General features: G+C 41.3%; 1 protein-coding gene across 2 annotated transcripts in view; it reads left to right on the forward strand.

The window, feature by feature from the left end:
- Positions 1–15,535, forward strand: part of Stambp (STAM binding protein) — a 28,804-nt gene extending 13,269 nt beyond the window's left edge. For both annotated transcript variants that reach the window (XM_003468992.5, XM_063229598.1), the window contains exons 5-10: positions 1,002–1,368; positions 4,754–4,878; positions 5,934–6,071; positions 12,250–12,362; positions 13,055–13,154; positions 14,893–15,535. In XM_003468992.5, the coding sequence (XP_003469040.1) occupies positions 1,002–1,368; positions 4,754–4,878; positions 5,934–6,071; positions 12,250–12,362; positions 13,055–13,154; positions 14,893–14,949 (900 nt within the window). In that variant the 3' untranslated portion in view covers positions 14,950–15,535. The remainder of the gene's footprint in view (positions 1–1,001; positions 1,369–4,753; positions 4,879–5,933; positions 6,072–12,249; positions 12,363–13,054; positions 13,155–14,892) is intronic.
- Positions 15,536–17,335: the final 1,800 nt, after the last annotated feature.

Genomic DNA, 17,335 nt, shown 5'->3' on the forward strand with positions numbered 1-17,335 from the left:
GTTTGCTTTTTTGGGAGCAAAGGACAGTTACTCAAGCATAGAAAATCAGTGCTTAGGCTGAGAACTCTAACAGATTTAGCCTACTTGTCCAAAAGTGTGACTTGAATGACAGAAAACTATTACCTGTCTGCCATGTCTAGAGCAATAACCTCAAAAGTAATAAAAGTTCTCACCAAAACCTACGATTATAGATCTTAGAATTTGGAGGTTTGATTCACATTTGGTTATACCCAAAAGTATTTGTAGTACTTTATTTTTCAAACTGTCCTCCAATGATTCTTGTTGGGAGGTGTCAGTAAAAGCATGCAGAAAAATGCCCAGGATACTATAGTGGTGTGTGTCACACGTGAATGTATACTGCAGGCTCGTATAGGTCATTGTAAATCTTCTGGGCTCTGTGCTGTACTGTAGTGTTAAAAATCAACAGAGAAGTGAACATTTCTAAGGCATTGAGTGAGTGAACATTTTAATGGAGGTTGTAACTTTGGTATTTTTTACTGGTTTATATGTCACTCTGTTGAACTGATCATCAGAAAAATTTTAGAGGCTTCATTTTGGGTTCACAATCAGTAGGGACTCCCAACATAGCTGATACGAGTATAGATTTGGTTCTATTTTATAACCTTACTTGGATACAGAGCTTATACATGGCATGTATGCATACATAGAGAATAGAACTGTATGTGATACAGGCTGTGGGGTACAGGTACATCAAGATTTCAGTAAAAAAGAAAATAAGGAGAGTCATCAAGGGAGCATACTGAGAGGACTGAGACTTTATGAGACTTTAACTGTCCTTGAAGGTCATATTCAGCAGCTTGGTAGAAAGTCGTGAGGACTATTTTAGTAGCCATAGAGCTCCCAAGGGAAGCATGAATTCAATGTTAGGAAAACAGACCAGAGCAGAAGTACATATTGGCAGTCTACTTGCTGAGAAGACTTCCTCTTCTGAGTTGTGAAGTATTAGTATAGAGATTTTGTTTCTTTTGGTCTCTTTGTAGAGGAAGGAGGCGGAGGAATTTGCCCGGAACATGGCCATCCAGGAGGAGCTGGAAAAGGAAAGACAGAGGGTAGCCCTACAAAAGCAGCAACAGTTGGAACAGGAACAGTTTCATGCCTTTGAGGAGATGATCCGGAACCAGGAACTGGAAAAGGAGCGACTAAAAATTGTACAGGAGTTTGGGAAGGTGGACCCTGGCCAAGGTGGCCCACTGGTACCTGACTTGGAAAAGCCCTCTTTAGATGTGTTCCCCACCTCGCCTGTCTCATCCACACAGCCTTCAGACTGTAATTCAACCCTAAGGCCAGCCAAGCCACCAGTAGTGGACAGGTCCTTGAAACCTGGAGCACTGATCAACTCTGAAAGTAGTGAGTCCATTTGCTGAAATTCTCTTCCACCCCTTTTGTAGCCATTAATTGTAAGTATTCAGGGTATGAGTATCCCCTCAATGCCACTTCCTAAGCTTTGGTGACAGAAGCCTATTTGTTAAGTAGAGTCATATTGTGTCCTATCACACTGTCTGTCTCTCCCATAATAGTGGCCTTTGCTAAAACCATATAATTTAGCTACAGTCAGATCAATTTTCTGAAAAGCTACTAATATCATTGGAAGTTAAACACGCAGCTTTTTTAAATTTTTGGCTTTTTGATCTGAGACGGTCTGATTATATATTCTAGGACAGCCTTAAACTCACAGTGATACTCCTACTTCAGCCTTCCAAGTGCTGCAATTACAGACATGCCATCACACCCACCTGGACTCTTAATTTTAATGGTCATATAGAGATTTGAAACGTTTCATGAATTAGAGACCACTGTTGGATTTTTGTAAAAAATAATTTTTAAATGTATAATACTACTGTGCAATTCAGTGACTGATTCTTAAAAAAACAAACAAAAACCCAAAATGAGCTACTGAATTGTGTTTGCCCTAAAAGCATTCCTAATCGTTAAGAACTTTAGTCCAGGGAAACAGTGGACATAGTAGGTAATAAATCAGGTCAGCCATAACAACTCAATAATTGGTTATCAAGAGTATAATTGGGGCAAAATGATGAGTATACTTGATCATTAGAGTAAATTTTGGAAGAATTAACTTTCAAGTGGTCATTTAAAGAAGACTGTCAGGTTTCCAAGATGTTCCCTGGACTGTCTTACCCAAATAGATTCGTTCACATTTGCCTTCTGTCTAGACTTTCCTTTCACTGTTTCTGCCTTCTCTGCTTTTCTTGAAGTTTTTCCAGGTCCCTTTAATCCAATTGATTCTGTTCTCTGTAAAACTCCCAGAGCTCTTTTTATCTCTAATACAATTTAGATCACTTACCCACTAGTGTAGACATTTGTCAATAACTAGATTTAACTTCCCACATGTTAGGGCTTGAGTGTGTTCCCTGTGGGCTGAGCATAGTGCCTACTTGGTATATGCTTAGTAAGTGATTATTGAACTGAAAACAAAGGACTGTGCCTATGCCAAACCTTAATTTACCCTCTTTAGATATAGTCATCAAGCTGCTGTGTGACTGACTGTGAGTCTCTGGGTCTGTGTTTCCTCTCTGGAAATACAGAGAGGAAAAAATCTGTATTGCTAGAGAAGAACATTCTTTTTTATTTCATTGTGTTGTTTTGTTTTGTTTTGTTTTAAGACAGGATCTTGTTATGTTGCCCAAGTTGGCCTTGAACCCCTGCTCCTACTACTTTGTCCTCCCAAGTAGCTGGTATTAGAGGCACGCACCACCACACCCAACCATTTTTTACTTTTTTAATATGAAAATACAGGTGATACTTTCTACCCATAGCTTGCTGGCACTCTCTTCAGGAACTGTGTCCATTCTTAGCATCCTGAAGCAGATTTATGAGTAGCTTCTTCATGCTTTTTAGGGGAAACCAGGCTATGTGTTTTTTTACTTGAGGTTTTATTTTAGTATTTGAGCTTTCTTATAAAAGATCAAATTCATAAGTAAATAACTAACTAAATAATTTTCCACTGTCAAGAATATATACTGATGTGTTTCCTTTTTTTTAAATGTGTTTTTTAAATATCAGGGAGCAAACTCATGACCTTGTACTTGCCACGCAGGCACTGTGCTGCTGAGCTATAGCCCGAGCCCCTCTGATGTGTTTCTTTGAAAGACATACCCCGATCTTCCTAGGAGATGAAAGAGGGTTATGAAATTAAAAGTTCACTTGGATGGGAAGTTTTTTTTAATCCTTTTTATTAGAGTCTGTCAGAGTATCTGCAAATATCTAAGGATCTTTTTAAAGTAGTAGTTTAAGCTGGCCATGTGGTATCCACCTGTCATCTCAGCACAGGAGGCTGAAGCAGAAGGACTTCTAGGAGTTCAGTGCCAGCCTGGACTGCATAGTGAAACTCTTTCTCAAACAAAGAGTAAGGCAGAAGGATCCTTATAAGTTCAAGACCATCTTACACTACAGCGTGAGCTCAAGGCCAGTCTGAACTGCATAGTGAGACCCTGTCTCAAACCCTCCCCCCAAATAGCAGTTTATTCTTGTCTTACCTTAAATGATTAAAGCTTACTCTTTTTTTCATTGTGATATCAAGAACATCAACTCAAAAGTCTAAAGTTCAGTTCCATCTGAATCAGATATATGTGAGACATAAGACACAACTCATCCTTCTCCAGCTATGCGCATGTAAAGTTGACAAGTTATGTGTTTCCAAAATACAGTGGTGGGACAGGTGTACAATAGTCACTCCCATTCCAGAAACAAGAAATAGACAAAAGGAAAGGGGTAACTAACTGGTCCCAAGTAAGTCTAAAATGTAGTAGAGAAAATACTATGTCTCATATCTAGAGAATAATCTTTGACTCTATGTCCTGTATCCTGGGCACACTGGGTTGGGACATGGACCCTCAAGGGCTCAGACAGGCCTATCTCTGTGGCTTTGCTGGGCTTTGTGCGCCCACCAGCTCTCAAATGTTTTGAGTCTCAGCTTTGCAGGCTGGATTTACATGCTGGGGGGTCTTGCACTTCTGTTGTGTTAAGGGGGTATCCCCCACTTAAGGCTGCAATCTATACTGCCCTAGTGGGACTCTTTGTGGTGGCTTTGCCCTGTGGTAAGTCTCTGCTTGGTCTCCCAGGCTGTCTCTAACATCCTTTGAAATCTAGATGGAGGCTGCCGCGGCCCCATAGCTCTCAGAGGAATTGGTTCATGTTATTATGGAGGCTGAAAAGTCCCCTAACAGACTCTATGCAGGATGGATATCCTAGAACACTGGTAACATAGCTACATCCACATGCTAAAGAATGTAGGGCCTGGGAAGCCAGGAGGCCACTATGCAAGTCCTGGAGACCTGATGCTACAGATAGGAGAGTGGTATCTGCTCCAGGAGATACAGAGGAAGGAAATTGCCTTTCTCCTGCCTCATGTTCCATCCAGGCCCCCAGCTGTTTGTATGGTGACCACTCCTATCAAGGACAGCTTCTCCATAGTCTGTGGACCCACACCCTAGTTTCCTTCAGAAAAACCCTCACAGACACACCCAGAAATAATGCTTTACCAGTTCTCTGGGTGTTCCATCATCTAGTCAGGTTAATATCTACAGTTAACCATCACGGTTCCCAATAAGCTGTGGCCAGAAGTTAAAGAAGAGACCTTACAATCCTTTGGTGACAGCAGGATGAGATGCCCACTCACTGTCTGAAGCTAGGGGAACCGCAGCTGCCAGCTGTGAGGTCTGCTTCAGGAGACTCAGTCCTGTGGTCTCAGACCTTTTTCTCTTTCCCACTACAGTTCCTACAATTGACGGATTGCGACATGTGGTGGTGCCTGGGAGGCTGTGCCCACAATTTCTTCAGTTAGCCAGTGCCAACACTGCCCGGGGAGTAGAGACTTGTGGAATTCTCTGTGGAAAACTGGTAAAAACAAACGGCCTTTTCTAAACTGAGACTGTGTCTTCCCCTTGGCCTCTATGACTCAGAACATATTCAGGGTCAGTTATTTTTTATTCCAGGCCCTTCACAGAAGAAACCATGGACTCTATGTAATATGGTCCCTTAGATTTGGTGGCTCTGTATTTGGTTGTTTTCCAAAGTGTCATGAATTAACTTGATTAATGCTATTGTTAGAAATTCTAATCACACTGAAATATCCAGGTGTGCCTGTATATCATCTGAGCACCTGCTTTGTGGTAGGGCTTGGGAATATAAGGCGTATAATATGAGATGTGATTGAAACATCTAGTAATGTTTGATTTTTAAAAAATTATTACTATAAAAGATGTAGTGCTATTAATCCTTCTCAAAATACCCCACACACCTTAAATAATTGTAAACTGCTTCAGAAAGTGATAAGAATGATGAGGTAAGTGTATTTAAGACAAAGCAGAATATTCTAATTGGGATGAATGGCAGTGTGTCTTCTGCTGTAATTTTTTAAATTTAACATTCAGTGTAGTTTTTGATGACCTCATACATGTTCACAAAAAGTGTCCATTCAATTTAGAGAAATGGAAAACATACACTAAAAAATGAAAAGCATGTTGAGTAGTATGTACAGTATGAACACTAGGAATTTTGAAGAAGGAAAGATCACTGAATGGGTGTACCTAAAGGACTGCAGAATGAGCCATGAATGAAATGCAAGAGACTTAACTTGAGCCTTGAAGGAGAAGAATGTAACAGTGAAAGAGAAACTTGCTTTAGGTGTGAACAGGGCTGTAATGTCTCCAGGCTGTGTCTCAGATGGTGTTCTGAGGTTGGTTTCAGCATCCGTCATTTTACAGAGCACTCAGCAACGCACATGAGCAGCCATGGTTGTAAACCCTCAGGTGAGGGATTCAGGGAGCGCAGAAGAGACCCACACTGGGATGGGAAAAGGCCTTCACTGTGTACGTGCTTAACTCTTCACTGTTAGGGCCAATGGGGTTGCAAGAGTGTCAGGGCGTCATGGTGCTTGTTTTCTTCTTTGGCAGATGAGGAATGAATTTACCATTACCCACGTTCTCATCCCCAAGCAAAGTGCTGGATCTGATTATTGCAACACAGAGAATGAAGAAGAACTTTTCCTCATACAGGATCAGCAGGGTCTCATCACACTGGGCTGGATTCATGTAAGAAAATCTGAGCTAAGTGCTTGTCTTCTCTTTTTTTCATTGTGCAATAAGCACGCTGTTTGAATCTCTCTCTGTCTCCCTCTCTGTGTGTCTCTCTCTCTGTTTTGAGGCAGGGTCTCACGATGTAGTTCATGCAGGCCTTGACCACTGTGTAGCTCAGGCTCACGGATCCTCCTAAGTGCTGAGATTACAGATGTGCACTACCACACTTGATTTATCTTGGAACAAATTAAACCAAATCCAGATTATTTATTGTTTTTCCTCAAGCTTATTTGACTGCTTGCATTCCAGTTTTGATTTCAGTGTTTATGAAGCAAGATATACCTTTATGTAAACAAAAAGTACCACCAATATACATGTTTTCAAACTTTGTGTAGACTTCTCATGATGTTTTGGTAAAGTATAATTCCTCCCCTAAAGATTATTTCTTAACTTTTTCTATTTCTTTTAACCCCTCCTCATAGCCTTGGCTGCTTTTCATGTATGAGATATGTGACTTGCCAACAAACAAATTGGCTTATTTCTGGATTTAAGAAGATCACATATACTTGTATGTTAGAACAGGAGACACTGACCTGTGAGATGATCTCATGTGCCTTCATCCTTTTTTTCAGTTTAGTTACATAAATATTTACTGATTTGCCTACTGTTGTGCAACCCCCTCCATTGTCATAGATGGGTGATAGAAAACTTGCCCCCTATCTGCGAGGGAATATAAATGTCTGTAAAATATGATTTTAGTCTCATAAGAGGTTGCAGAAATAGACAGTGAAGAACTCTTCCCCTGAGATGGAGTGTGCCAAGAGCCCCAAGAGGTGTCAGTAGGGCACGGTGGAATTCAGAGGAAGGAGAGCTCCTACCTAGTGTGCTTAATGAAAAGTCAGACAAGATGGGTCAAGGAGGAGCTCACTGAAGGGGCACCATTGGGAGGGGGACGTTTCTGAGCAGGACAATGATGACCAAAGTCATACTTTAGGAAACTTACGGGCTATTTAAGGTAGGTTGAAATGGAAAGATCATTTTAGAGGTTAGCGTGGTGATAAAATTGAGTAAGATGAGAGCAAGGATGATGACAGTGTGTTTGGGGAGGAGGAGGAGGTGATGGGCTTCAGAGGAACTGGGGAATGAGTAATAAAGGATAATGAGTAAGAGTCAGTGATGACTCAGAGATTTCAGGCCTGTGTGGGGGTGGCGGTGATCATCTCCGAAGCAGACAAAAGGAGTCCAGGAGGAGGACTGACTTTAGAAGTGGGGTTCAGTTCAGAGCATGTTGATTGTAAGGGATTTATGAGCCATCAGGTTGTTGGAGGTACTTATCAGGCCATTGGAGCCAGGTCAAAGCAGGAGGGAGACCTGGAAGTCTTCTGCCCAGAGCTGGCCCTGAAAGTAACAAGGAGCAATGAGAGCAAGAGGAGAAACAACTTGGGACATAAGCTAATAAGTTTTTGGTAATAAAGCAGGTGCTTGAGAAGGTAAGGTCCATGTTAGGGCACAGAAATAACCGGAAAGGCGGGAAACCGGAAGAAGAGGTTTTGGGATACTGACTGTGCCACATAACACAGAGAACTCCAGCATGGCGAGGACCTGGACCAACCTGTCGGATTGGTTGAAGTCACCATGGATGTTGGTATGGGGTTTTAGGCAGTGGTGGGGTTAAGAAGTCAGGGGATTGAGGCTGTGGCAACCGTGAAGTGGGCACTGCCGTTTTGAGTAGTTTATAGGAAAAGAGAGAGGTGGTGTGGTGACTTGAACCTAACTTGCATGCACTTTAGTGAGTCCTGAAGTAACATCTATGGATACCTACGTAAGTAGAGGAATAGGTGCTTTCGGGGACCTTCTATCCAGTCCTGTTTCCTTTTTGGAAAAAGTGAGACTTCTGCTTTTTCTCATCATCTCTTCCTTGCTTTATTTATAGATACCACCTACATGTGTATCCCTAAACACTATAGTTTAACTTTGCTTGGATTTGACATTTTTATAAATGGAGCTATACAATAGTATTTTTATTTCTTCTTTTATCAACCTTTTGAAGATTCACCCATATTCTGAGGTATAGTTGTCTAAATGTTTTTATTTCCAGTGAGCTGGTGGAGGAGGGACAGAAGGGCAAGAGAAGCAAGATAATGTGACAGAAGGAAAATATCAAATCAGAGGTACAAAAGGAATTCATCTTGCCATGGAAGAGAAAACACCTATTCCTCCAAGACAGGATTAAAGGATGAAAGAGACACAGAGAGTTGTGAAATATTTAGAGAAGTCAAGGAAACTCATCAGACCAATCATCTTGATTTTGGAGTCTGGGTCTGCTGCTAGAGTTAGATTTAGAAACTGGAGGAGTTGGGGGAAAGTTTGGGATAATTACTGTTTAGACTTCAGGAAGAACTTGTCCGCAAATAAATAAAGGTTTCTAAGTATCATTGAGGGCCCAGCTCTGAACGAATTTAGAGCCTGTGCAACTATTTCCCCCATGATATTTCTGCACCATTTCTTCCTAATTTGAGATTAAAAACAAAGCAGATCATAAGTTTTGTTCAGACCTTAAAATTTCAGGAGGAGAATGCAAAAGATCAGTTCTTCCTTCTGTGTGTTAGCACCTGTATAAATCCGCTTCCCTGGGCCAAAGCATTGCATGGTCATTGATCATAAACATTGATCATAAACTCTTGGCAGCCCACCACCACCAGTACTGGGGGCTGCCTCCTCCCCCGCTGTCTCAGCCCTTCTCTGTCCTCACTGCTCTTCCTTGTGGCTGCTGTGCTCCCATCCAGACACACAGGGGCCCCTCAGCGTTCCTTGCTCACTCTGCTGCTTTGGCATACTGTTATTTTATGAAAGTGCCTTCTTCGATCCACAGCAGAGTAGACACAGTAACCATCACTATTTGTCTAAGAAACTTGACGGCATTGAGAAGTGGAGGAGGAGAGAAGGCATAGTAGCTGAAAGGGGGCTAGGGGAACAAAGCAAGGTTTTCTAAATTCAGGGTCATTTACCAAACCCCTGTCATATCTCTTTATTATCTTTCAAGCCGCCCAACTTTAGATTTTAGGCCTTGATTGGCTGGTGTAGACCTCTTTTGCGTATACCTTGAATTCCAGGCTAATAGCCATGAGATGAACAGTGTTAGTTCAGAGTCTGCTCCTTGCTAGTCTAAAGGAGTATGTTACCATCAGGTAGAAACTCTTTTCCCTCATGGTCACCAAAATCCTTATACATCCTCTGAGAACCCACTTAGATCACACTTTGCTCCACAGATCTCTTCCATTCTGCATAAGCTTGTCTCAGCATGCTGTGGAATGATGTTTCATAGACAGGGCTCCAGATCCAAATCACTTGGTGAGCTTTTAAAAAGTGTTCACTCTCATGGTAGCTGTTTCCAGGAGAGGGTACAGGAGTCTGTGCTTCTGACAAACTTCTCTGGAGTTGCAAGTTTTGCACAGTACATTTGAAAACACTAGTCAATTGTACCTGTTTATTTTCTGTGCTTTTTAGCCAGTGAAGGTTGATGTCCTTTTTGAGTCATGTTGGATTTTACTTTTTCCATTCCTCTTACCAAGAATCACACCCCTCTAAGGCAAACATAAGTCTATATAGTTGTCTGTTTGGGCACAAATAATATGCCTAATAAAACATAAGTAATTGGGAATGAATGAAAGCAAATACTGCCCATTTAGATGTTGCTTTAACTGATGTCCCTCAAATTTCAGCATCTTGTTCTTTTGCCAAAGAAGCAGTCTCCTTTACCTGATTTAATGAGTCCCTAAAATCCGAGTAGCCCCTATCTCCCATATCTTCCCAAGGTGGTACCTTAACCACAGAGTAAATTTTGCCTGTAGACTTATGCTTGACTTTTTAACAATACTTATCTCAAGAAAAAAAAGAATCATGCATTGTGGCTTATTAAGTCCTTGATTTTCATCATGTTGAAATATGGGACAGCATGTACCATCTGCTCTGGAATGGGTGAGTCTCCATTGGTATTAAGAGAGCTTTCCAGGAGCCTGTTAAAAATAGTGAGACTCTAGAACAACCATAGCTTGAATCATCCAAAGAGATACTCACACTGCTTCAAGAAGATAAAAAGGAGAAATTCCCAAAAGAAGTCCCAAGCACCCAAGTCTCATGCCATTCACCATTGTTTTCATTTGTTTGTTTCTTGCTACTTAGTCCATGCTGGCCTTGAACTCACTGTGTGACCCAGGCTGGCCTTGAACTCATGCTGAACCTCCTGCCTCAGCCTCCTGACTGCTGGGATAGCAGGCATGTGCCATCATACCAGCTACCATACACCATTGTTGAGGACACCGACTTACTTTTTTCATGGAGGCCCATCATAATAACAGCCTCAGTTCCATGGATCTCAGGGTGAACTCAACATCAAAGTCCTTAAGTCTTCCTGTTTGGTGTAAGAACAAGAGGCCAGAGCAGAAAACATCCACAAATAGTCTTCTCCTATCTCCAGCCCCCGGGCATAGGTGCCTTTGTTGTTCTCTGCTGCTGCTGTGCCTGTGATCTTTGCCCTGCAGGTATCCTTGGTTGTCCCTACTTGCCTGACCACCACACTGGGCTCACCTCTAGTCATCATACCCAAGAGGGGTAGTTACTCTCACTTGTCTTCCCTGTGACACCCAAGACCCAGCTGTCACCTACCTGTCACACCTGAGACACAGAGTATTCAGGCCTCCAGCACTCTTGCCTCCCACAAAATCAATCTCCACGCCCTAGATGCCTGCAACCCCAGACCTGTCTCCTGTTCTCATGCAAGAGAGGCAGTTCCTGGCCTAGTGAGTGTGCAGCGCAGATCCCATATAACTCTACCTCCACTGATATCAGTGTTGACATCCCACACACACACCCCTGCCCTCATGCGTCTCTGTACCCATAATGCCATCCACACGCTGGACAAAGATCTCCTTACAAGAATCCACACCTAAACACCTGTATGGGTGTGAATGTCTGACACACCACCTAGTGTGGGCCTCCTACTCAGTTTCCAGGCATGTGGACCCCAATGTTGACTTCTGCCTTGCCCATTCTGACCTTGGAATTCAGTTCATCTCCACTCTGCAATAGTATTCAAGTGTCGGCATTACACATCGATAGATATTTCCCTCACAAAGCACCAGATGAGGCTTGAGCTGGACCCTCTCCATACTCCACTAATTTAATGGCTTCCCATTTGCCCTTTGCTTTGATACCTTCCCTCCTCAAGCTCTGTAGCCTACAGCTCACCACCTAGGCAAAAATTCCAGAACCCATTAGACTGTATGAACCAGTGAGATTGAAGTTCCCATTATGAAGTGTACAGAGGAAAAAGTTTTCCCCTTTCTCTTCTTTATTCCCTCTTGCTACAAGAGGTCAAGACATCTCCACTGTCTTCAAATGAGAAGCAAGGAGCTTTCAATCTTCTTGGTCCTCAGTTTATTCTTGCTTCCTGAGAAGGTCACATGAGTGAGTTAAATGAAATATGCTGTCTTATTTCATATCTTCTCTGTAATTGAGTTAGGATGATATGTGCATTTTTCTGGGCTTAATACTACATTTCTTTCAGACATAAATCACCCCGTCCAGCAGAACTTCATGAAGTCCCAGGCCAGGGTTTTGCTCATTGTATGTGAGGGCGTCTCTAATGTATCCAGCCGCCCAGGAACTAAAATGGCATCTCCCTACACTGCTTTCCCAAACTTCCCGCCATTCAGCTGCCATTCTGTCCCAGTGGATTACATCTAAGTTACTTTATTTTCTTTCTAAGTTACTTTCCTCCCCTTGTCCTTTCTCACTGCCTTCCTCACTACAAACAATTCTTCCACTTTCCAAAATTTGCTTATTCCTCTATTCTGTAAACTTTTGTTCATTTTATTCCTTGTTTTCTAGGACTTTATAATGGAAACATCTGTTTTTCTTTTTGACAAAAATTGCATATATAATGTACAACAGGGTGTTTTGAAACAAAAACATGAATCTCTTCATATGTATTATACTAGTTTACTAAACTGGAAAAGAACTTCCTTCCTTATTATGAACTTCAAGGGTGCCCCTCTAATTGCAGATCTCTTTGTACATACCTGGAGAGGAGGTGGGACCAGCTGTTGGGAGCTCCTTGGGCCAGCCTCGCTTCCTGGACCTGCTGTGGCTCTTTGTGCTCACCAAGACTTCTCACCTTGTTTTCTCTTCTCAGACTCATCCCACACAGACCGCCTTTCTTTCCAGTGTCGACCTACACACCCACTGCTCCTACCAGATGATGTTGCCAGAGTCAATAGCCATTGTGTGCTCCCCCAAGTTCCAGGAGTGAGTACCCCAGCACATGCTTCTGGCTGTTACAAGGGGGCAGTAAGGAAAATACCTGAAAGCAAAAGGACTCTGTTCTTGAGACCGTGTTCTTTATAAACTACACAGACTACACTGTTAATTAGCTGTTCTAAAAGACTTCTGTTAAGCACTATATTTTTAAAAACCTAACTTACTTATTTTAAAAGATATTCAAGTAACAGCTTTGTTGCTTTTCTTAAAAAAAAAAAGGTCCACAAGAAACTTGAAGTTTGACTTGAAGTGATAGAAACGTCAAGAGTTTAATGCTAGATTAAAAATTTCAAAATCAAACACGTTATCTGAGAGTTTTCACTTCTTTTTCATTCCAAGTCCTATTTTTTTACTACAAATTCTTCTGTTTTGGCAGCAACAATGAATCATCCCTTAACTATGATTCGTTCACCACTAAGCATCTTGTAAGCCAGCATTATATGGAAGCTGTCTCAAAAAGAGCTTTCCAGGGCCAGGGATATAGTTCAGCGACATAAGTGCCTGCCTAGCAAATGCAAGATTATGAGTTCAGTTCCCAGTACCCTGGCCAAAAAAGCTTTCCTGTGCGTTTATGTATGTGCATCCCAGGAATGTGTGTGTCTATGTGCCTGCATGCATGCATGTGGTAGGGCTGGGTGGGCACCATTGCTTGACTCTGAGCCTGCCTTTTCTAATTTCAGAACTGGATTCTTTAAATTAACTGACCATGGACTAGAGGAGATTTCTTCCTGTCGCCAGAAAGGATTTCATCCACACAGCAAAGATCCACCTCTGTTCTGTGTGTGTATTCATGTAGGAGAAATTGGTGATATATTTCAAGCAAGGGAACCAGCCAATGCAGTACAGCATCTTTCCACATGGAAAATCAGGCTGTTGGTTACCTTTCCAGGTCTTCATAATAAGGATACCTACATGGAAAGCAGTGTGAAATGGAATTAAATTTGAGTCACAGCTCTGCCAGTTAATAACGAGAAACAGAGAGAGATAGAGATGCATCTATATTTGAGGCTACTTGTCCTTCTAGTACCTCATCTTTCTCATTTGTAAAGTATGTATAATAATTCGTTCTTTATAGGGTGGTGGAGAGGATTACTGACTTGAACCACCCCTGGTACATGTGTGACTTTCCCATTGGGCAGCTTATACCATCAGTGGTACATGCATGAGTGTCCCATCTGGTGGTACAAGGTGTCCAGTGGGACAGTCATGCATGTGTGGCCTCACTGTGAACTTGTTAGGTAGAGGCTGGAGGTGCAGCTCAGCAGTAGAATGTATGCTTAGCATGTGTGAGGCCCTGGATTCAGTCCTCAGCACTGTCCTCCTCTCCCACAGCAATATGTAGAAAGTATCTAATTGTGGTAACTGGCTGTTTAAATGTTAGTTTGGTTCTTCATGAATGGCCATTGGTAAGCCTGTACTTCATTAAGAAATGTGAATACAGAGGGAAAAAGCCACTTTAGTAAATTAAATATGTTTGACTCTGGAAATTTGCTTAGATAATGGAGATTTTAGGGCCTTCCTAGGAGGTTGTTTTCTGTGAATAATAAGTTTAGTTGATGATAAGACCACTATGTTTCCATTTACCATAGATTAAATGTAATAGTTTTACTTTTCTCTGTACTGACCTACAGTATTGATACTTCTTTTTGGATTCAGAGAAGAATTACCAATTTAGAAAAGAGACTCAGAACTTGTCTTATAAAAAGAACTGGGTCACAAGTTCAAGCGTAGCTTGGGCAGCTTAGCAACTTAATAAGAGCCTATGTAAAATAAATAAATAAACCAACACAAGAAGAAAAAAAGCTTAATATGAAGTCCCTGGGTTCAGTCCCCACTACTGAAGATATAAACAAAAAATACAAAAACAAAAAAATAAAAAGAAGTAGGATTTCTGTACAAAAAAACCCAGAAAGGATCTCATGGCTAACTTTTAAATAGTAGACAGCTCATGTATAAAAAAATGGTATCAGGTATACTTCATACCACTCTCAGCCTGAAAACTAAGACCTCAGGGAATAATAGCTTTCAGCTGAATAGAAGGAAGAATTTTTCTAACAGATTTTTTCAAAATTCAGTCTGCCTTGGATGTAATAAATATGAAAGTACTAGCTGTTGAATAGACTACACACTTAGAAAAAAGGCAGGACACAACCGCACAGGTTGCTAGTTACAAAGACTCCTGTTGCAGCCCCAAAGTGAGTGTCCTTCTATGTGATAGTAAGTGTAATAAGTTTTTTTGATCATTCTTTAATTAACAATAACCAAAAAAGCTACAGTGACTATCTTGACTGTTGGAATTAAATATATATTTTAAAACAACTCTAGAATACATTTGAACAATAAGGATTTATGGGCAGACATTAATTCAGTCTAGAAGTAGGACCAGGCACATTGCCATCACTGCCAGTTAAGTAGCAGTCTGGCTTCCAGAGTTCAAATGAGCATTTTAAATGAGAGTTGTTAAAAAATGACTTTACAGAATTTTTTAAGACTTTACCTTTTATTTTCTCTGTTGCAGAGTTGTAACCATGTGACTGTTGTGGACAGAGCAGTGACCATCACAGATCTTCGATGAGAATTTGACTCATACACTTGAGGACTATAAAACCTTATCAGTGTACTGTAGCCCCTTAATTTGAGCTTTCCAGAAAGCTTTGGAAGCTTTTAAAGACAGAATAGGACAGGGCTATCACTTGGGGAAGAATTGATTTTCCCTATCAGTTTGAAATGAAAGAATTGGATATATATTTTTAGGCAAATCTGGTGGAAAGGAGCATGATCACACTACAGCAACTAACTCAAAAATTAAATTGAAAGAATGGTGTAATGAACACTCACATACCCTTCTTTCTAGATTCACAAATTTTTAACCTTCCATTGCTCTCAGCTGTCTTCTAATTTACCTATCAACTTGTTTATTATCTACCTTTGTACTAAATGAGGGCATCTATGCAGAAATTTGGAAGCCATTTAGAAACCATTTGGGATTGTCCTTCGGTTTAGGCAATATTAATGGCACTGATTACAAGGGTGAGGGGCAGCTCACTACGTCTGAACAGATGGTGAGGCCTCGGAACCCTGAAGAATGGTGTTATCAGGAATTATGTTATTTAACAAATACTTCAGGATATTTCTCCTGTATAATAAAATGACTTAACTTATTCGGCTATAGAGTGATCCATTTGATGGAGCCTCATATAAACAAGTTGAATGAAAGCTCTGGTTCTGGGAAAGGTACGGGGAAAAGGAATTGGAGATGTGCTGACACTGAGATGTGTCCCACTTCACTCTTATTGTTCAGCGTTTTCCTCTGTCTGCTGCTGCCTTCCAGGGACATGAAGTCATCTTTCTTCTGGTGCTGTCTCAACTGGGTCACCCCTCTGCTTCCTCCTTACACCCCACAAACTTTCAGCTAAGGATAGTAGGTTACGCTTCAATTAATGGTAACATTCTCTAGCCATCCCTTGTCACAAATTCCACTGTGGTGCCTATTTTTTTCTGACTTGAGCATCACTTAGGAATGTGTATGAAGCTATCATTGACTCTCCTTTCTTTTTCTGTGAGCTGAGCCTAGTATTCTGAGATGGCCGAGAAATAATGTTGGCACTGGTGACACCTAACATGAGGGTACCGCAGTAAATACCTTGAATAGAATAATGATTTATTTCTATATTAGAATGGTGTGTGGGGGTGAATATATGAAATTTTGCTTCATTGTAAAGTTTTGTGTCCTGTGTCTTTATTGCTTAAGTTATTGGCCGTTGAACTTTCTCCTAGAAGAATCAAATCTTTATATTCTTCTTCTTTTCAAGTTTTAATTCCCAAGGTATCAGGAATTCTTTCTCCTGCAGTTTTTGGGGTAAGATGGAATGAGGAGGCCAAGTGGGTCAGACTCCTCTGCTGACCCAGAATTAGCCTGGTTGTTCTTCTTTGTCCTGAGCAGTCCTGAAATTTCCTGTGCTTTCCAGGAAATCTATGCCTTTCTATTACTTATTTTGGGACTGTATTACTTTTTGCTTGGACCTTGCAGTAAGTGTGGATTAACTCTCTTGTTCCAGTGTGTGCTGCACATTATAGTCATTTTCACGTTACCTCTCTTGCTCAGAAACCTACAGTGGCTTGCTAACTACTAGCATCTAAATTTAGCCTTTACTCAGAACTTTCCTCCAATGGCCACATAAGTTTCTTACCCCTGTCTATATTTTTAAATACCTAGGGAACTTTCAAAGAGATACTGATGCCCATACTCCTCCCCACATCAGTTAAACCTGGTGGATGCTAGACATCGTTTTTGTTCTGTCTTCTTTTTCTGTCTTTAAAGCTGCTAAGATTCTCAAGTGGAGCCAGAGCTAAAATCCCAAAAAAGTAGTCCTTCATATCTAAGAATTATGAAGTATTTTCCATCTCTGCACATCATTGACATTCAGTGAATGTTTTTTGAGCCCAAGTGAATTAAAGGTATTACAATTACATTCATTACCAGCTGGTCACCAAACAGCCATGTTTTCTTGCTTCTGCCACTGTGCACAAGATATCTTAGTTGCTAAAGGATGCAGTACATCAGTCTACAGATCCCTCTTTGCACCTGCTACTATGTAACCTCTGAGAGCACAGGATTCAGTCTCTCTCTACTCTATCGCGGTAGGAGAGAGGTGGCATAAAACCAGCCCATCTGGAAGCAGGGAGGCTGAGTAGGCAAGTGGAAGGGATAAGGAGCTAGAGTTTTAGGGGAAAAGGAAAACAATATTTTCAATAAAAGCACTCAAACCATGAAACTAAGAACAAGCCAGTGTTGGAAGGATTATGATTACTCAGCTATAGAGGCTGATACCTGGACTCCAGAACCTCAGAGGCCAGCTCTCTCTCCAGCTGCATGAGTACCATGCTCTAAAGGCTCCAAGGCAGGGTAGCATGGCAGAGGGGCATCGCAGAGGAGAAACAGTTCATGGTGAAGAGAAAGC

This window comes from Cavia porcellus, unplaced genomic scaffold (assembly GCF_034190915.1).
Source record: "Cavia porcellus strain 051 isolate PalLab524CR breed Dunkin Hartley unplaced genomic scaffold, mCavPor4.1 scaffold_18, whole genome shotgun sequence".
In the NCBI taxonomy this organism is placed as follows: domain Eukaryota; kingdom Metazoa; phylum Chordata; class Mammalia; order Rodentia; family Caviidae; genus Cavia; species Cavia porcellus.